General features: G+C 42.3%; 1 protein-coding gene across 2 annotated transcripts in view; it reads right to left on the bottom strand.

Annotated features, from left to right (window-relative positions):
* The window catches only part of LOC122946578 (scaffold attachment factor B1-like), a 162,574-nt gene extending 143,540 nt beyond the window's left edge, over window positions 1-19,034 (bottom strand). For both annotated transcript variants that reach the window (XM_044306303.1, XM_044306311.1), the window contains exon 1: window positions 18,901-19,034. In XM_044306303.1, the coding sequence (XP_044162238.1) occupies window positions 18,901-19,004 (104 nt within the window). In that variant the 5' untranslated portion in view covers window positions 19,005-19,034. The remainder of the gene's footprint in view (window positions 1-18,900) is intronic.
* Between the last annotated feature and the right edge of the window lie 853 nt (window positions 19,035-19,887).

The following is a 19,887-nucleotide window of genomic DNA, read 5'->3' as shown; positions in this document are numbered from 1 at the left end:
ATCCGTCCCCATTGACTTACATTGTAAGTCAGGACGGATCCGTTTGGCTCAGTTTCGTCAGACGGACATCAAAACGCTGCAAGCAGCGTTTTGGTGTCCGCTTCCAGAGCAGAATGGAGGCTGAACGGAGGCAAACTGATGCATTCTAAACGGATCCTTATCCATTCAGAATGAATTGGGGCTAAACTGATCCGTTTTGGGACGCTTGTGAGAGCCCTGAAACAGATCTCACAAGCGGACCCAGAAACGCCAGTGTGAAAGTAGCCTTATTAAATATATAATGCTTGCTTCTTTTTTGTGAGTGCATTATCATCTGTTTTCTGTGATATTTGTTCCATCTTTAGCTATAAATCAAAACATCTTTAGCTATCAAGAAAACTAACTGTCTTACAGGGGGCATCTTTAGCTACGTCTATCAAAAGAATAGAAGCTGTCATACTGTTAAGTATATTTTACATCAACTATTATTATGAGGACTACCCTTCAGATAACATCTTTCATTCACAGAAGCAGTGAGCTGACAATGGGTTTACCATCTACATAGAAAGTCTTAGGTTTACTACAACAGAAGGACAACATTTGGCATTTAATTTTTAATAGAACATAACTGCCAAAACAAAAAGAAGCCAAACATTATAGAAAAAAAAAAATATATATTTTTTTTTTTTTCTATGAATATTAACCACTTCCAGACCAGGCCATTTACCTCCTTCTTGACCAGTCCTAATGTTGCAATGTTGCAAATGTTGCAAATCTGACATGTGACACTTTACGTGGTAATAACTTTTTAACACATTTACTCATCAAAGCCATTCAGAGATTGTTTTCTCATAACACATTGCACTTAATGTTAGGGTACTTTCACACTAGCGTTATTCTTTTCCGGCATTGAGTTCCGTCCTAGGGGATCAATACCGGAAAAGAACTGATTAGTTTTATCCTAATGCATTCTGAATGGAGAGCAATCCGTTGAGGATGCATCAGGATGTCTTCAGTTCAGTCTTTTTGCCTTTTCAGGATGGAGATAATACGGCAGCATGCTGCGGTTTTACCTCAGTCCAAAAATCCAGAACACTTGCCAGCATTTTTTTCCATTGAAATGCATTAAACCCGGATCTGGCCCACAGTGTTCCGGCAAGACAGATCAGTTTTTGCGGTCTGTGCAAGCTCAGAACACAAAAAATGTAAAAATAAGTGCCGGATTTGTTTATCCAGGTGACACTGGAGAGACGGATCCGGCATTTCAATGCATTTTTCAGACGGATCAGGATCCTGATCCGTCTGACAAATATCATCAGTTTGCATACGTTTTGAAAGACCCAGCAGGCAGTTCCGGCGACAGAACTGCCTGCGGGAATCCTCTGCCGCAAGTGCGAAAGTACTCTGTTAAGATATATTTTTTTTTTATATGCCCTTATACAGCTTATCCATCTAAAGTCATTTGAATATGTTGTCTGTTTGTTAACCAGGAAGTGTTTAAATAAAGTTGCACACAGAGGCTGTGCAGTAAGAAGCAGTGTGTGTTCTTGAGGAAACAAAAAGCATGGTGCCTGTGTGAGTTTGTCCTCCAACTGAGATCTGCTGTAATACACAAGATAAGTTCAGAAGCAACTTAATCCGGTTATCCTATCTCTTAAATAAAGAAATGGCAACAGGTTATGGGCCCAGGAGAGAGGGAACAAGCCGATGGAACAGGCTACTTTTCTTTTTTTTGAATCAAATCGTTTTTATTGAAACAATAGCCGTAGGACATCATAAAAACAATACAGCCTTTCCGCATCATATCCACCACGTGGAATCAATATACAACAGTATCCATATAAATACCAACATATGATTATACCAGGTATCAGTATATAGCATGTATACTCGTAGACACAGGTAATGAGACAAACATTTGTACCTGTCCTAACCAGCCCCAATACCCCTCCCAAATACCCCCCCCCCATCCCTTCCCTAACCCCCCCCCCCACCCTACTAACTGGTCATGAGCCATCCAATGTCTATATAACCACATGAGTATGAGATAGCCATTCACTCCACAATTTATCAAATTTCTGAGAACACCCTCTCTTCACATACACCCCTTTCTCCAATATCAACATGTCATGCACTTTCCGTTCAAACTCTTCTAATGTGGGCGGACTTCCCTGGATCCACCTCATGGCCACCAACTTCCTAGCCACATACAACAACCTCCCCACAGCCACCTTAACCGATTCAGTCCCTCCAATCTCAGACACATACCCCAACACACACACCTTAGGGTCCTTTTGAATTTGCAAAGACATTTTACTGTTAATCATATTCCTGACAGCATCCCAATAAGCACCAATAACTGGGCAAGACCACAGCATATGCAACAAATCCTCCCCATCTTCCATACACTTAGGACACTTATCATCACTTCTTACTCCAACCTTTTTTAGGAATACCGGTGTTTTGTACACTCTATGTATGATAAATAGTTGGGACAACTTGCCCTGTTCACTCAAGGACACCCTGGGGACTCCTTCCAGAATATCCTCCCATTTATCCTTAGACATACCTCCCAAGTCAGCCTCCCATTTCTTCATTCTTAAGAGCGGGAACTCCTCTAAGAATTTATCCAGTAAAAGAGCGTACACTTGTGATATCAGCCCTCTTTTCCCCCCTCCTGTCGAGAGAACAAGCTTATGAACCGTCTCCATTTGTGCTATCACACACCCTTTCCGCAGCGTGACCTCAAGGGCATGCCTCAATTGAAGATATTTATAGAACCATCCCCTAGGGATATTAAATTCCTGCTGCAGGTTCTGAAACGACTTGCATAGCTTGTCCTCCATCAATTGGCCAATTCTCATCACTCCATGAGTTTCCCAATTCCGAAGTCCTGTCATGGCAAAAAATTCAGGCAATAGGTGATTATTTCTAATAGGGGAAAGCTCACTGATTCCACCTACACCTCTCAGTTGCTTCACCCTTGCCCAAACTTTTTTCATAAGTTCAACCAGAAGGACTTTTCCCCTCCCACCATGCATACCTGACCCTTCCAGAATGCCCATGAGGTCACGACTGCCCAACCAACGCTGCAATATCTGCCCTGTCATGTCCGGCACTTGGAAGCTAATCCAACCCTTGAAATGCTGACACTGGGAAGCCAAAAAATAAATCCATGCATTAGGAACAGCCAGGCCGCCTTCAGACTTAGGGTACTGCAATGTCTCCAGTTTAATCCTGGCCTGACCATACTTCCATATGAGATCCCTAAATATAGAGTGAACTTTCCTAAATCTGTCCAGGGGTATCCACACGGGAGCATTGTTCAGTACATAAAGCAACTGGGGCATCATAACCATTTTTAATAGATTCACTCTACCCACCACCGAAAGAAAAAGCCTACACCATGACCTCACCTTCAGCCTAAAGTTAGCCAGCAACGGAAACAGATTAAGATCCTCAAAATCCGACAGTCTGGGAGTTATATGCAGTCCCAAGTATTTAAATTTATCCACCCAGGGAACCAAACTATCTACATGCCTACCTGCCAGGGCCTGCCCATCAATCGGCATCAAAGAGGATTTTTGCCAATTTATCCGAAGCCCAGAAAAGCCTCCAAATTTGTCAAATCAATGCCATGGCCGCATCCAGGGATGCACCCGTGTCACCCATAAAAAGCAGAGTATCGTCCGCGTACATGGCCACTTTATTATGCAAGTCACCGTACCTGAACCCCTCTATATTTGTTGACAAGCGGATATAGGCCGCAAGCGGCTCTATTGCAAGAGCAAACAACAAGGGCGACAATGGGCATCCCTGTCTGGTGCCCCTGGCGAGTGCGAAACAGTCTGACAACCCTCCATTTGCTCTGATTCTCGCCTTGGGACTAGAGTATAGGACCTTTACCCACTGAACGAACCGCGGACCAAATCCCATGTTGCTCAAGACCCCCCACAGGTAGCTCCACTCCACACTATCGAACGCCTTGGCGGCGTCAAGAGCAAGCAGGGCCCTGTCACCACAATTATCCGCCGGAATATTTAGGCTAGCATACAACCTACGAAGATTAATAGCCGTCGACTTCCCAGGCATAAAACCCGTCTGATCCGGGTGCACGATAGTCAGAATCACTCTGGACAGCCTGTTCGCCAACACCTTCGCCAGGAGCTTAACATCAGCTGTGAGAAGCGAAATTGGTCTGTAAGAATCCGGCATCTTTGGATCCTTCCCAGGTTTAGGTAAAACCACAATTATAGCCTCCTGCATCGAATGTGGTAGCGAACCTGCCTCCAGCGAGTGCTCAAACACCTTAAGTAATTCAGGAAGTAATATCCCCTGCAACTTTTTATATACCTCTACAGGGAGGCCATCAGCACCGGGCGCCTTACCATTCGCCATACCCCCAAGCGCAGCTTCCAATTCCTCAAGCGCTATCGGCTCCTCCAGCCTTTCTCTATCTTCTTCTGACAGCACCGGTAACTGTGCCCCCACCAGGAAATCAGTCAGAGCCTCCTCAGAACTAGAGCCAGTGGAAGCGTACAGAGATATATAAAAACTTTTCAGAATATCTAATATTCCTTTTGTGTCCTGCCTACCATTCCCCATGTCATCCCTGAGCTCCTGAATACAAGAGGAGGCACGCTGGGCCTGCGAAACCACCGACAGCAGATGCCCCACCCTTTCACCCTCTTCAAAGGATCTTTGACGATAAAAACTCCTCTTTCTCTCTGCGGCCTGCACTAAATGACACCTCAACTGCTCCTGAGCTACCGCCAGCGCTTCACTATTAACCAGGGTGGGGAGTCTACCAAACTCTCTCTCAGCCTCAGCCACTAGAACGTGCGCCTTGACATCCGCCTCCCTAGACCTGGATTTATGCTTGCTAATTTCTTTCATCAGGACTCCCCTCAGGAATGCTTTCATGGCGTCCCAGACCCCCGGTATCGAAGCTGTCCCAGTATTAATAGCAAAAAATTCCCTAATTTCCAGAGAGATCCCCGACAAATCCTCCAACACATTCAGCCAATGTGAGTTACATTTCCACAGCCTAGGTCCCTGTCTGAGCACCCCCAGGCACAAGTCAATCTGCACCAGAGAGTGGTCAGACAACGACCGAGGGTGATACACCACATCCTTCACCAGCGGCAGCATTACGTCATTAACAAGGGCCAAATCAATACGCGATAGCGAATGATGTGCGGCCGATCTGCACGAGAATGCACGCTTATCAGGGTTACGCAATCTCCATACATCCTGTACCCCTATTTCACACATAATATTCCTGAGGGCCCCGCTCCCCGGTGAACCCCCTGCTCCTTCCACCCTACACCTATCCAGGGAGTTATTCAGCGTGCAATTGAAGTCCCCAACCAGAAGCCACGGCAACCCAGGGAAGTCCGCCACAAATTCCATAATCTCTCTCATCAATGGGGAAGCAAAAGGTGGGGGCACATACACAGACACCAGCACCAACCGAATCCCATCCACCTTACACACCATACACACATACCTACCATCAGCATCCACACAGTCCTGCAAACGCTCAAATCTAATACTATTGTGCACAATCATGCTCACACCCCTAGAGTGAGAGGAATGGGTTGAATGCAACGCATAGGACACCCAATTTTTACTCATTCATTGTAAATTGTCTCCAATCAGATGCGTTTCCTGAAGACAGCATATCGCCGGCTGAAACCGTCCTAAGTACTGAAAAACACACTGTCTCTTTCTTGCGTCTGCCATTCCCCTCACATTCCAACTTAAAACTCTAATCCCCTGTGACATGGTAGAACTTCAAACCATACATGAATCTCACAGCCCGCTCACACTCCCTCCGCACAACAATCATGACCTTAACCCTTCCCCCCAACTGCCACCCAACCCTCCCTCCCATAGTCAGATCACAATAACTTGGGATCTCTATCCCTTTGATAACAACCTCCCACAGTAAAACAGGGCAATCCGAGAGCACCATGACCCTCAACATTTCGAGATCATAACAGATTATAACACCATTCCTCAGGTAGAGAAACCTCTCCCCATCTGAGAAACACATTTTTCTCCCTTCTCAGCCTCCAACTCCCTCACAGGATCTACCTAATGGTAGCATTGCATAATACACTCCTTAACTGGTGAAACATTAAACACAACCCCAGAGTGCAAATACACATATCAATTAAATATAAGAACCGCATCTTAGCCTCCATCAAGTGTCCAGAGCCCCACTCCGCAATTGTCGCTCGTGGACGTCCAGCCACTGCGCGGCCTCTTCCGAATCTTCAAAAAATCTGGTGGATCCCAGGGCCACCACACGCAATTTAGCAGGAAACAACATAGCATACTGGACCTGTAATCCTCTCAGCCTCTTTTTTATGTCCAGAAACCTGCTTCTCCTCCGCTGGACCTCATTGGAATAATCCGGGAATATGGACACTTTAACCCCATTCAGGACCATCTCCTCATTGTCCCTTGATTGCCGCAGGATAGTGTCCCGGTCCTTAAAATGCAGAATCTTTGCCAGTATAGGACGGGGAGGCCTTCCCGGCGGGAGCGGCCGCATGGGGACTCTGTGCGCCCGCTCCACCGCATACAGGGAAGACAACCCTTTTTCCTGAAATAGTTGACGCAGCCAGCTTTCCACAAACTCAGTGGCATTATCCCCCTCCGTTTTTTCTGGCACTCCCACAATCCGCAGGTTATTTCTTCTGGACCTGTTCTCCAGGTCATCTGTCTTGGAATACAATGCAGCTATGTCTTTAGCAGTAGTTTTCGCCGCTAGTTGTAAAGGGTGGATATCATCCTCAATGGTGGACACCCTCTTCTCCAACTCAGAGGTGCGCTCAGAGATCTTATGCAGGTCGTGCCTAATTATAGACAAATCCGACCTCAGGCTACCAACTTGCACAGTAAGCACCTTCAGGGTGCTGTTACAGCTGGCCACAGCAGCCATGATATCTTTCAAGGTGGGTTCCTCCTCAGCCGCAACTTTAGGGCCTACCGCACTTTTAGCAGGGCGTGCAGGGGTCAATGGCGGCCAGTTCACCGCATCCAGAGCCTCCCCATCGATGGATCCATCCTCCTGCTCAGAGGAAGTGTGCGCTTCCGGCTCCTTCTCCTCGGCCCCCTCGCCCATACCACATTCCGTACGAGCAAACCTGCTCAGTTTCGCAGCCGCACTCTGGCTCAATTTCGGCTGCAAGGCCGGCCCCTCTTCTTCCTCAGCGCCATGTTGGCTCACCTCCGGCGCGTCGAATCGCGGCCCCTTGCTGGACTTCCTCGGCATGTCCGTGCGCGCAGGATCGTCACCGCACCCTCCGGTCACCTCTCACCCACCAGGCAAGGATCTAGCAGCTATTCAGTGACTGCTACCACTCTGGATGTCAGGATTTCGGCAGGAGCGAGGAGCGGTGCGACTTACTCCATGCGCTCTTAGGCCACACCCCCGGAACAGGCTACTTTTCGATGGAGATGAGAAGAATTATGAGCTGTGGGAGACAAAATTCCTAGGCCATCTACGCTTGATGAATCTTAAAGAAACCATCCTGCGTGAACCAGCAGATGGAGTAGACCCTATGCAAGATAGGAGTAAGAATGAAAAAGCTTATGCTGAACTAATACAATTCCTAGATGATAAAAGTCTATCTCTTATAATGAGAGAAGCAACTGATAATGGAAGAAAAGCGCTGAAAATCCTGAAAGATCATTATGCTGGCCAAGGTAAGCCACGTATCATAAATTTATACACAGAACTAACATCTCTTCAGAAATCTGAATGTGAAAGTGTCACAGACTATATCATACGCACAGAAACAGCTATTACAGCACTTAGAAATGCAGGAGAGACCCTCAGTGATGGACTATTAGTTGCTATGACTCTTAAAGGCCTGACTGAATCATTCAAACCATTTGCAATCCATATACCACAAGGTAAAGAAGATATGACTTTTACCGACTTTAAAACCCAGTTAAGGATTTTTGAGGACACTGAAAAATATCGTAGCAGCACAAGCACTGATAATGTTATGAAGGTCAGCACCCCTGTTATACCAACAAAGGGGAAAGACATCATTATCTGCTACAGTTGTAATCAGAAAGGTCCCAAAGCCAATGCATGTCCAAGCAGAGTGAATAAAAGGAAGACACAGTGGTGTAATTATTGCAAGAGCTCCACTCACAGTGAGACATTGTGCAGACAAAAAGCACGAGACAATGTTCTGTATCATCAACTACATGCTTTACAAACATTTGCTTTTAAAATAAGCGAAGACCAGTTAAGCAATCCCGTAACAAAAAGCCTGATGGTAGATACAGGAGCAACATCGCATATTATTACAGACATTAAGAAATTGAAAAGATTTGACACCTCGTTTAAGCCAGAGAAACACTACATGGAGTTGGCAGATGGGAAAAGAACTTCCGCTGTAGCACTCAAGAGAGGCGACGCAGAAGTGTACCTAATGGACAGTAAGGGAAAACAAATGAGAACATTGCTATAAAACGCATTATTTATACCCACATATCAATAAGACATTTTCTCAGTTGAAGCAGCAACAAGGAATGGGGCGTCTGTTGAATTCCGACAAGATGACAGTATTCTGGCTCATAAGAATGGTACAAAATTTATTCTAAAGAAATACAACAGGCTTTACTATTTGGACACCTATAAGGGATGTGAAGACCGTTGTTACGATATTCAGATATGGCATAAAATCCTTGGTCATTGTAATTACGATGATATCTAGAAACTACAGAATCTAGTAGATGGAATGAAGATCCAAGGTAAGGTTGATAAGTCCAACCTGAAGTGTGAGATTTGTACCCAAAGGAAATTTGCTCAGAGTAGAAACAGAGTGACACCTGTGCAAAATACCCACTTGAACTAGTACACACAGATTTAACAGGTCCTATAGAGCCAGTTGCAAAGGACAGATTCAAATACATCATAGCGTTCACTGATGATTATTCTCGTGCAGTGTTTGTATACTTTCTGAAAAACAAGAGTGACACAGTTCTAGCCACAGAGAACTTTATCGCTGATACTATGGGACCATCAAGAGAATGAGGTCAGACAATGGTACCGAATTCACATCGAATGACTTCCAGTCACTACTCATAAAGAGGAGCATAAGACATGAGACTTCAGCACCTTACTCACCACATCAAAATGGAACGGCTGAAAGAAACTGGAGAACACTGATCGAGATAGCAAGGTGTATGCTAATAGAGAGAAAAGTACCAAAAGAGTTATGGACATATGCAGTGATAACAGCAGCTATGATTCAAAATCGATGCTTTAACAGTCGTTTGAAACAAACGCCGTACAACATACTGGCAGGGAAGAAACCAGACTTTTCAAAAATGAAGATTTTTGGGTCAGAATGTTTTGCATACAAACATGATAAGAAAAAGCTGGATCCAAAATGCACAAAAGGAATTTTTGTAGGATATGACAAAAATAGTCCCTCTTACCTGATGTATTACCCTGAAACTGGCAAAGTCTTCAAGCACAGACTGAAAAAAATCATTGAAAAGGATGTAAATCAAGAAACAAACTCAGACTGAGCTGTTGGACAATAATGATGATGACTATGAGGAAAGGAGTGTAATTCCTGTATCAAGTTCAATGACTAAAGAGACCCCAGATTCTTTAGTGGAGATTGCAGAGGACAAAGATGATGACCAGGGTACAAGATACCCTACAAGAAATAGAAAAAAACTCCTCAGTATTTAAATGACCATGTACTAGAATCTGTTCGTGATGATCAGGTACTGATAGAGATGGAATCACTAAAGGATAATGATACCTTCACATTGACCACATTACCAGAAGGTAAAAATTCAGTGGGGGGGGGGGGGGGGGAAGGTTTAAATGGGTATATGTGATAAAAAGCAATGCAAATGGAACTGAAACGTACAAAGCCAGGTTTGTGGCAAAAGGTTATAGTCAAGTAAAGGGAACTGACTACATGGAAACTTTTTCTCCAACTGCAAATTTTACTTCATTACGCATTCTGATGCAAATGGCAGCACAATATGAATTAATTTTGCATCAAATGGATGTGAAGACAGCTTACTTGCATGCCCCAATTGATTGTGAATATATATATGTATATATATATATATATATATATATATATATATAGACCAACCAGAAGGTTTTGAGATCAAAGATGACACAAATAAAAAGCTAGTTCTCAAACTAAAAAAAGTCACTGTATGGTCTTAAGCAATCGGGAAGAAACTGGAACAAGATGCTACATGATTATCTATGTTCAAATGCATTTATACAAAATTCTGTAGACCATTGTGTATATGTCAAACAGAAAGGCGATGAACAAGCAATATTACTAATATGGGTTGATGCTCTGATCATTGCTGCAAGCAATGAAAAACTACTCAATGATGTGAAGTTAACACTTGCGACAAAATTCAAAATGAAGGATCTTGGGAAACTAAACTATTTTTTGGGCATTGATTTTAGACAGACTAGTGAAACGGTGAAGATGAATCAGAAGAGATACATTTTGAAAATTATAGAAAGATTTTCTATGTCAGATTGTGTACCGAGATCTACTCCCTGTGAACAAAAATTAGATTTCGACGATAAAAGCTATCGGGAGATAGTAGGCAGTTTGATTTATGTGGCTACGTGTACAAGACCGGATTTGAGTTGGACTATAAGCAAACTGTCACAACATTTTTCACAACCAAGTGTACAACACATTATCACTGCCAAACACGTACTGAGATACTTGAAAGGAACTGTCAATTTTGAACTATGCTACAGAAAATGTAAAGAGAAATTAAAACTAGAGGCGTATAGTGATGCCAGTTGGGCCTCAGACCAGATTGATAAGAGAAGCACAACAGGATATTGTTTCAGCCTGACTGAAAATGGACCTCTGATTTCTTGGAAGTCAAAGAAACAACCAACAATAGCACTATCCTCCTGTGAAGCTAAATATATAGCATTAGCCGCAACCACACAGGAGAGTCTATATCTTGCACAATTGCTAAGAGAATTGGACAGTGAATGTCAGTATGAGCCAGTAAAGATTTTTGAAGACAATCAGAGTGCGATAGCTCTCGCAAAGAACCCAGTTTACCATCAGAGACGCAAACATATTGACATTAAATTTCATTTCCTTAGATCTGTTCTGAGTGAAGGCAAGATAGCTCTTGAGTATTGTTCTACGGATAAAATGGTAGCCGATGTTATGACTAAACCAATAACAAAGTCTAAGCTTGATAGGTTTGCGAGTTATATTTTTGGAATATAGATAGTAAAATGATGTAACTGTACCAAACTATTTCTCATAAGCAGTATAAGAGCAAGTGGGGGTGTTAAGATATAGGACATTATTTTTTTTTATACAGTTGTGTTCAAAGATATTCAACCCCCACTGAAATTGAGTGTTTTGGCCATTTTGATCATTTCAGTCATCTTGTTTACAATTAAATCAAAGAGGCAATTGTAAGTCAGCAAATATAACATAGCATTTATAATGAAATAACCACAAATGTATTTTCTGTGCTCACATCATTATCAGTTTTATTCAACCCCCAAGTGACATTCAATCTTAGTACTTCGTACAACATCCTTTTCCAGTTATAACAGCTTTTAAACGTGAAGCATAGCTTGACACAAGTGTCTTGCAGCGATCTACGGGTATCTTAGCCCATTCTTCATGGGCAAAAGCCTCCAGTTAAGGCTCCTTTCACACTAGCGTTCGCCGGTCCGCTCGTGAGCTCCGTTTGAAGGAGCTCACGAGCGGACCCGAACGCAGCCGTCCAGCGGATCCGCTCAGACTGCATCAGTCTGGCGGCGTTCAGCCTCCGCTCCGCTCGCCTCCGCACGGACAGGCGGACAGCTGAACGCTGCTTGCAGCGTTCGGGTGTCCGCCTGGCCGTGCGGAGGCGTGCAGATCCGTCCAGACTTACAATGTAAGTCAATGGGGACGGATCCGTTTGAAGATGCCACAATATGGCTCAATCTTCAAGCGGATCCGTCCCCCATTGACTTTACATTGAAAGTCTGGACGGATCCGTCCGAGGCTATTTTCACACTTAGCTTTTTTTAGCTAATATAATGCAGACGGATCCGTACTGAACGGAGCCTCCGTCTGCATTATTACGATCGGATCCGTTCAGAACGGATCCGATCGAACGCTAGTGTGAAAGTAGCCTTAGTCACATTCTTAGGCTTGGGCACTGCAACTGCTTTCTTTAAGTCCCAACAGAGGTTCTCAATCGGATTTAAGTCTGGTGACTGCGATGGCCACTTCAAAATGTTCCAGCCTTTAATCTGCAACCATGCTCTAGTGGACTTGGAGGTATACTTGGGATCATTGTCCTGTTGAAAGGTCCAACGTCTCCTAAGCCTCAGGTTTGTGACGGACTGCATCACATTTTCATCCAATATCTCCTGGTACTGAAGAGAATTCATGGTACCTTGCACACGCTGAAGCTTCCCTGTACCTGTAGAAGCAAAACAGCCCCAAAGCATGATTGACCCCCTCGCCATGCTTTAGAGTAGGCAAGGTGTTCTTTTCTTCATAGGCCTTGTTCTTCCTCCTCCAAACATAGCGTTGATCTATTGGCCCAAACAGTTCTAATTTTGTTTCATCAGTCCACAGAACACTATCCCAAAACTTTTGTGGTTTGTCCACATGACTTTTGGCATACTGCAGTTGACTCTTCTTATTCTTTGGAGACAGCAAGGGGGTGCGCCTGGGAGTTCTGGCATGGAGGTCTTCATTACGCAGTGTGCGCCTTATTGTCTGCGCTGAAACTTCAGTACCCACATCTAACAAATCTTTTTTCAGTTCCTCAGCAGTCACATGGGGATTTTTCTCCACTTTGCGCTTCAGGTAGCGCACAGCAGTCGAAGTCAGCATCTTCTTTCTGCCGCGACCAGGTAGCGTTTCAACAGTGCCCTATGCCTTGAATTTGCGAATGATGCTTCCTATGGTGTCTCTTGGTATCTTTAACATCTTTGCAATCTTCTTATAGCCATTGCCCTTCCTGTGAAGAGAAATCACCTCTTCTCTTGTCTTCCTGGACCATTCTCTTGACTTCACCATGTTTGTTAACATACCAGTAAATGTCTAGAAGGAGCTGAGTATCACAGTCCTTTTAAATCTGCCTAATTGGTGCTTATTATGCTTGATTGCTGCTCCTTGACATCCACAGGTGTTTTCAATACCTGATCGAAAACACTTGAATGAACCTCTGTTCTTAAGAGTGGTAGTCTTTAAGGGGTTGAATAATTGTGTCAATGAAGAAATCACAAAAAAAAACATTTAATACTGCATTACAAAAACAATTTGTCATTTTAGTTGCATTTGGTTCTTTAAAAAGTTCTTGTAAGATTTCCTTCTGAACACAATTACAAATGTACACTAAATTCCCTAAAACCCTTTACAGCATTGGGGGTTGAATAATTTTGAACACAATTGTATGCATACAGCTTATCCGTTGATCTACAGTCATATGAATATGTTGTCTGTTTGTTAACCAGGAAGTGTTTAAATAAAGCTGCACACATAAAAAAAAAAAGAGGCTGCGCAGTAAGAAGCAGTGTGTGTTCCTGAGCAAACAAAAAGCTGGTGCCTGTGTCAGTATGTCCTCCATCAGAGATCTGCTGTAATACACAAGATAAGTTCAGAAGCAACTTAATCCGGTTATCCTATCTCTTAAGTAAAGAAATGGCAACAAGTACTCTTAATGGTAAATTTGAGTCAATATGTTTTACTTGTATTTATAAAAAAAATAAAAAATCCAGAGTTGACATTTTTATTGGTACCATTTTTGGGTACATATGATTTTTTGATCATTCATACACTTTATGGGGCAAGGTGACCAAAAAATTGTTTTAGCACAGTTTTTATTTATTTATTTTTACAGCGATCATCTGAGGGGTTACGTCATGTGACAATTTGATATAAAGCAGATCTTTATGGACGTGGCAATACCTAATATGTATACTTTTTCTTATTTATTTAAGTTTTACACAATAGCATTTTTGAAACAAAACAAAAATGAGGTTTTAGTGTCTTCATAGTCAGAGCCATAGCTTTTTTTTTTTTTTACCAATTGTCTTAGGGTCTCATTTTTTGCGGGATGAGGTCATAGGTTGTTTGGTACTATTTTGGGGGGCAAACACCTTTTTGATTGCTTGGTGTTGCACTTTATGTGATGTAAAGTGACCAAAAATTATTTTTTACAGTTTTTATTAAAAAAATGTATGGTGTGTATCGGACGGGTGTATCATGTGATATTTATAGAGCTGGCTGTCACGGATGTTGCAATACCAAATATGTATTTTATTTAAAAAATAAATTCTATTTTTAACCTTTTTTTTAATTACTTAATTGGGGATTTTTATATATTGATTCCACTATTGATTCCTCCTGTAACTGGGGCTGACATAGTAGCCCAAGTTACAGGGGAAATACGCCACCCAGAGAGGCTGTACAGCAGTATACAGTGCTGTACAGCCTCAGTGCAGGGCTGATCGAGGTCTGTGGAAGACCCGACAGCTCCTGCACTCTGCTGGCCACGGCGGTCACATGACCACCAGGCCGGGACAGGACGCACTGTGTATACAGCAATCTAGAAGGTAGGGACACTTGGGAACTGTCCCTGCCTTCTCTCTGGGTTGCCCTGCTGTCACTGACAGCAGGCCCCCCCCTTGGCAGCTGCACGATTAGCGTGCAGCTGCCATCTCTGAATTGATGTTCCAGAACGTCAAATCAGAGATAAACGACCAGCCCAAGGACGTTTATAGTCGTGAAGCGGTTAAGTTGCAAAAATACTCCTTTTTGATGGAAGTGTACATTTAAAGAGGACTTTTTATGGGTCCAGACATTATGAAGGATATGTAGGGCATAGTGCACTGATGTAATATTGCTTACTATTTTTTCTGTTTGTCCGCTGTGCCCCCCTGCAGTTTTCCCGCCTGGTATGCTAATGAATAGCATTGGTACAAGGAGGAGTAGACTGTCCTGTTTCTCAATGGGTGTCTCCTTCTCCCTGGCTGTGATGCTCTCCGCTGTGAATGGACGGTGCAAAAGCCAGGGAGAAAGACCATTGAGAAACAGGGCAGTCTTCACCTCCATATACAGATGGTATTCATTAGCATAGCAAATGGGAAAACTGCAGCAGGGCACAGTGGGGGAACGGAGCGGCGGCTAGAAAAAATAGTAAGCAATATTACATCCCTGCACAGTACCCTACATATCCTACTAGTTATTTCATAATGTCTGGATCCATGATAAAGTCCTCTTTAACCCCTTAAAGAACTGCGGCGTAGATGTACGGCGCAGATGTCCATGACTTAAGGATTGCAGGAGATGCGTCCGCCCGATCTGTGGCAGTGGTCCGGCAGTCACTGATAGCCGGACCTCTGCTGCATGCGCCCGCATTGCTGAAATCACCGTTGCTGGCACATTAACCCTTGATGTGCTGTGGTCAGTGCTGATGGTCATGTGCGATATCCTAGCAGGAATCAGAGCATCCATCAGGTCACCGCGCTGCTGTCACGGGGACCCGATGGCAGGGAAGGCAGCCCCGATGCCTTCCGGGAGAGCCTGTGAGATCCAGCCCCCAGGATCTCACAGGCGAACAGGAAGTAAGTTTATTACAGTCTGTAATACACTTACAGCCAATGCATCACAATACAGAAGTATTGTAATGCATTGTAAAGGGGATCAGACCCTCAAAGGTTGAAGTCCCAGAGTGAGACAAAAAAAAAATTGTAAAAATACAGGAAGTTTTAAAAAAATTATTAAAAGTTTCAAGAAAAAAAAAAGTCAGTTTCCCAAAATAGAGTAAATAAAATTAGCACATGACCTAACTCCTCAAATGAACACCGTCAAAAAAAAAACAAAAAACTGCTAAAACCTGCTTTATCACCTTACATCACTAAAAGTGCAACACCAAGCTATCAAAAAGGCGTATGCTCCCCAAAATAGTACCAATCTAACAGTCGCCTCATCCCGCAAAAAATGATACCCTAAGACAATCGCCCAAAAATAAAAAAAACTATGGCTCTCAGACTTTAGACACTAAAACATGACTTTTTTGTTTCAAAAATGATATTGTGTAAAACTAACAAATAAAAAGTACACATATTAGGTGTAGCCTCGTCCGTAAGATATCACACGAACACCGTAAAAAAAAAAAGTGCCAAAAAAGCACTGTACATCACAAAAAGTATAATGGCAAGCGATCAAAAAGTATATACACCCTATATGATTTTTTTTTAGTGTCTCCACATTTTTTTTTTTTGGAGCGACTGTCTTGTGTTGGGGCTTATTTTTTTCGGAATGAGATGACTGGTAGTACCAGTCATCTCATTCCGAAAAAAATAAGCCCCAACACAAGACAGTCGCTCAAAAAAATAATAATGTGGAGACACAAAAAAAAAATCATATTTGGTATTTTCGAGTCTGTAACAAACTGCTCTATATATATACACGATCTAACCTGTCAGATGAACGTTGTAAATAACTAAAAATAAAACCAGTGCCAAAACAGCTATTTTAGGTTACTTTGTCTCCCAAAACGTGTAATATAGAGCAACAAAAAATGATATGTACCCTAAAATAGTACCAACACAACTGCCACCTTATCCCGTAGTTTCCAAAATGAGGTCACTTTTTTTTAAGTTTTTTTTTTTAAGTTACTCTAGGGGGTGCATCGGGAGGGCTTCAAATGGGACATGGTGTAAAAAAAAAAAAAAAAACAGTCCAGCAAAATCTGCCTTCCAAAAACCATATGGCATTTCTTTCCTTTTGCGCAATGCCGTGTACCCGTACAGCAGTTTACGAGCACATATGGGGCGTTTCTGTAAACCACAGAATCAGAGCTATAAATATTAAGTTTTGTTTGGCATTTAACCTTTGCTTTGTAAGTGGAAAAAAATCATTAAAATGGAAAATCTGCCAAAAAGTGAAATTCTGAAATTTCATCTCTATTTACCATTAATTCTTGAGGAACACCTAAACTTTTTTTTTTTTTCCATATATGCACTGTATAATCATGTATTACATTCGTGATGCATATAATCAGCACTATTAGGAATCTATGTTTCTCACAGAATTTAATTAATTTTTGTATATTAATATTTAATGTACCAAAATCACTGCATTTTTTTTATGAATTGTGCATAATAATGCAAAAATGTTTATCACTGAATTTAATTCATTTTTGTATATTAAAATTTATTGTATCAAAATCACTGTATTTATTATCTATGAATTGTGAATAATAATGCCAAAATGTTTATCACTGAATTAAATTATTTTTTGTATATTAATATTTATTATATATTACTCATGATATTCATTATTTATGAATTGTGAATAACAATGTCAAAACACTTCATGGACTAAATTTCTAATTAACCGAGTTGGCACAATTGTACTGCACTTGCACTTTTTCATTGTATTTTGATAATAATCGTTATGCGATTTTTAACTGATGGTGACTCTATTGTTTGCTATATATTGGTCCTCGGCATTGGATATACAGAGATACAATTAAGTGGCACAGATTAATGTTTACAACTGCCGCGATTTACCGATGTCACTTGTGCGTCCGCTTCCGCCCTCTCTCTCTTGTGCAGGTTTGGTGGTGGTGGCGACGGCGATCAGCATCGTTGATGTGTGACCTCCCTCTCCACCACCGGCCTCAGGGGAAGGGCGGAAGTTGTCTGACGTGGCGGGCGCAGATTGGCCATGCGCCGCTCCAGTAAAGTAAAGCTATGTGATATATCACATGATCTAAAACGGGACACCTGATTGGTAAGCGGCATGTTTTAAACTCGCCCCCCCTCCCCTGGTCATCAACTCCTCCTGAGGAAGCGAACTATACGCAAAATGCGCGTCGAGGAGCGCCTTCAGCAATATTGGTATGCTGTCAGCCCCAGCAATATTGGTAAGTTGCCCTATTGTTTAGTGCACATCCTGGCCTTTAGACCTGGTGGTTCTGAGCTTTGGCAGTGTTGCCGTTACTCCTAGAGGGCACACATGCATTTGGAATTGGATATATATACGTCATATCTCCCTGATCAATCACATTCATTAGGATATTGTTTCCATTTACCATAGATCATTGGGGGTATATCCATCATTATTACTGTTATGGGATTGACAGCAGGGTGATGTATGACTGTGGTTAGTCCCTGCTCATTTACATATATGTATTGTAAATTATGATTATACATTAATAAATTTGGTTTTATTACTCTATATTGGTGTGTTCCGCACTCCTTTTCTGTTGTGTTATTCTGTATATTGTGGGAGTGTACCTCTTTCACTGGAGACCGCAGGTGATTTAAACTTAGGGTTAACAAAGTTTGAAAAATCACTTCTGAATACATTGAGGGGTGTAGTTTCTAAAATCATTTTGGGGTGGTTTCTATTATGTAAGCCTCACAAAGTAACTTCAGACCTAAACTAGTCCTTAAAAAGTGGGTTTTGGAAATTTTCTGAAAAATGTCAAGACTTCTAAACTTCTAACGTCCCCAAAAAAAATAAAATGGCATTCACAAAATGATCCAAACATGAAGTAGACATATGCGGAATGTAGAGTAAAAACTATTTTTGGAGATATTACTATTATGAAAGTACAGAAGTTGAAATTTGCTAGTTTTTCAAAGTTTTTGGTAAATTTGGCATTTTTTTTTTATAAATAAAAACTATTTTGACTCCATTTTACCACTGTCATGAAGTACAATATGTGATGAGAAACTCTCAGAATGGTCTGGATAAGTAAAAGCATTTTAAAATTATCACCACATAAAGTGACATTTGCAAAAAAATGGCCTGGTCCTTAAGGTGAAATATGGCAGGGTCCTTAAGGGGTTAAGGTGATTTTTAGATGCCGTAACATAACAATTCACTTGAAAATTACCTGTCATTGTGCATGTGATCCATGTACCGCCCACGGTCTCTATTTGCAAAGTCTAGATAACGATCCAGCCTTCCAAAATCATGATATCGATCATCCAAAGACATTCTTTTAGAATCTGGCCAGTATGAATCATCTCTATGACAACAAATAAAAATAAAAAAAGTATAACAGCAACAATTCTAAATATTTAAAATAATGGTATCCGTTCACATAACAGCAAAGTGTTCCACAAATGTTGATTTTGGTGTATGGGAGGTGTGAAGACTCAACATGCCTGACCCTTTGTGCTCATGGGAGAGAAGCAGTCGCCAAAGGGCCTCTGAGAACAGATGCATACCTGGCTGAATCGAGTGTCTATGTAAAAAAGGAAGGTGGGACAGAATAGCTGTTGGATAAAGCTGTTAGATAAAGATAGGAACCAGCTAATGGATGGATACAGTTGCAAAATATGCACAAATAGACAATAGTTACATAGATTAAAGGAGAGCTGTTGACTGACCGGGCATTCTGCCACAAACAAAACATGCATGCCCTTATCAGATTTCAGGATAAGCATTTTATAGCATGCCAGAATGACAGTAGATGGGATGGACCGCAAGTAGGTGTGTAAGTCTGGGTTCACATCAGCGCTGTGAACTCCGGCAGTCTGTTCTGGCGGAATTCACAGAATCCATCATAGCCAGATACCACCGTGTACTAAGGAATCCTCATTCACTATAATGGGATCCAGAGGTAATCCGTCAGCTTTTTGGCATACAAGCCGACTTTCGGACAGATAAAAAAGTGTCGCTTGTAACATTTTGCTGTCCGCTGAAAGCCGGAATGTAAACTAGATACAGTGGGGGAGTGGCCTGGCAAGCATGGCGTGAGGACGCACTAAAGAAGGCTCTCCAAGAATCCTGCTCCCCCCCTCCCCCCATCTCCCTGTATCCTTCCAGCTGCCCTCTTTACCTGGTGGAGACCCCCTGGATGCACAGGCTCAGTCAT

This window comes from Bufo gargarizans, chromosome 1, assembly GCF_014858855.1.
Source record: "Bufo gargarizans isolate SCDJY-AF-19 chromosome 1, ASM1485885v1, whole genome shotgun sequence".
Classification (NCBI taxonomy): domain Eukaryota; kingdom Metazoa; phylum Chordata; class Amphibia; order Anura; family Bufonidae; genus Bufo; species Bufo gargarizans.
The sequence above is the reverse complement of the archived record's forward strand: the minus strand, read 5'-3'. Positions and strand labels throughout refer to the sequence as shown.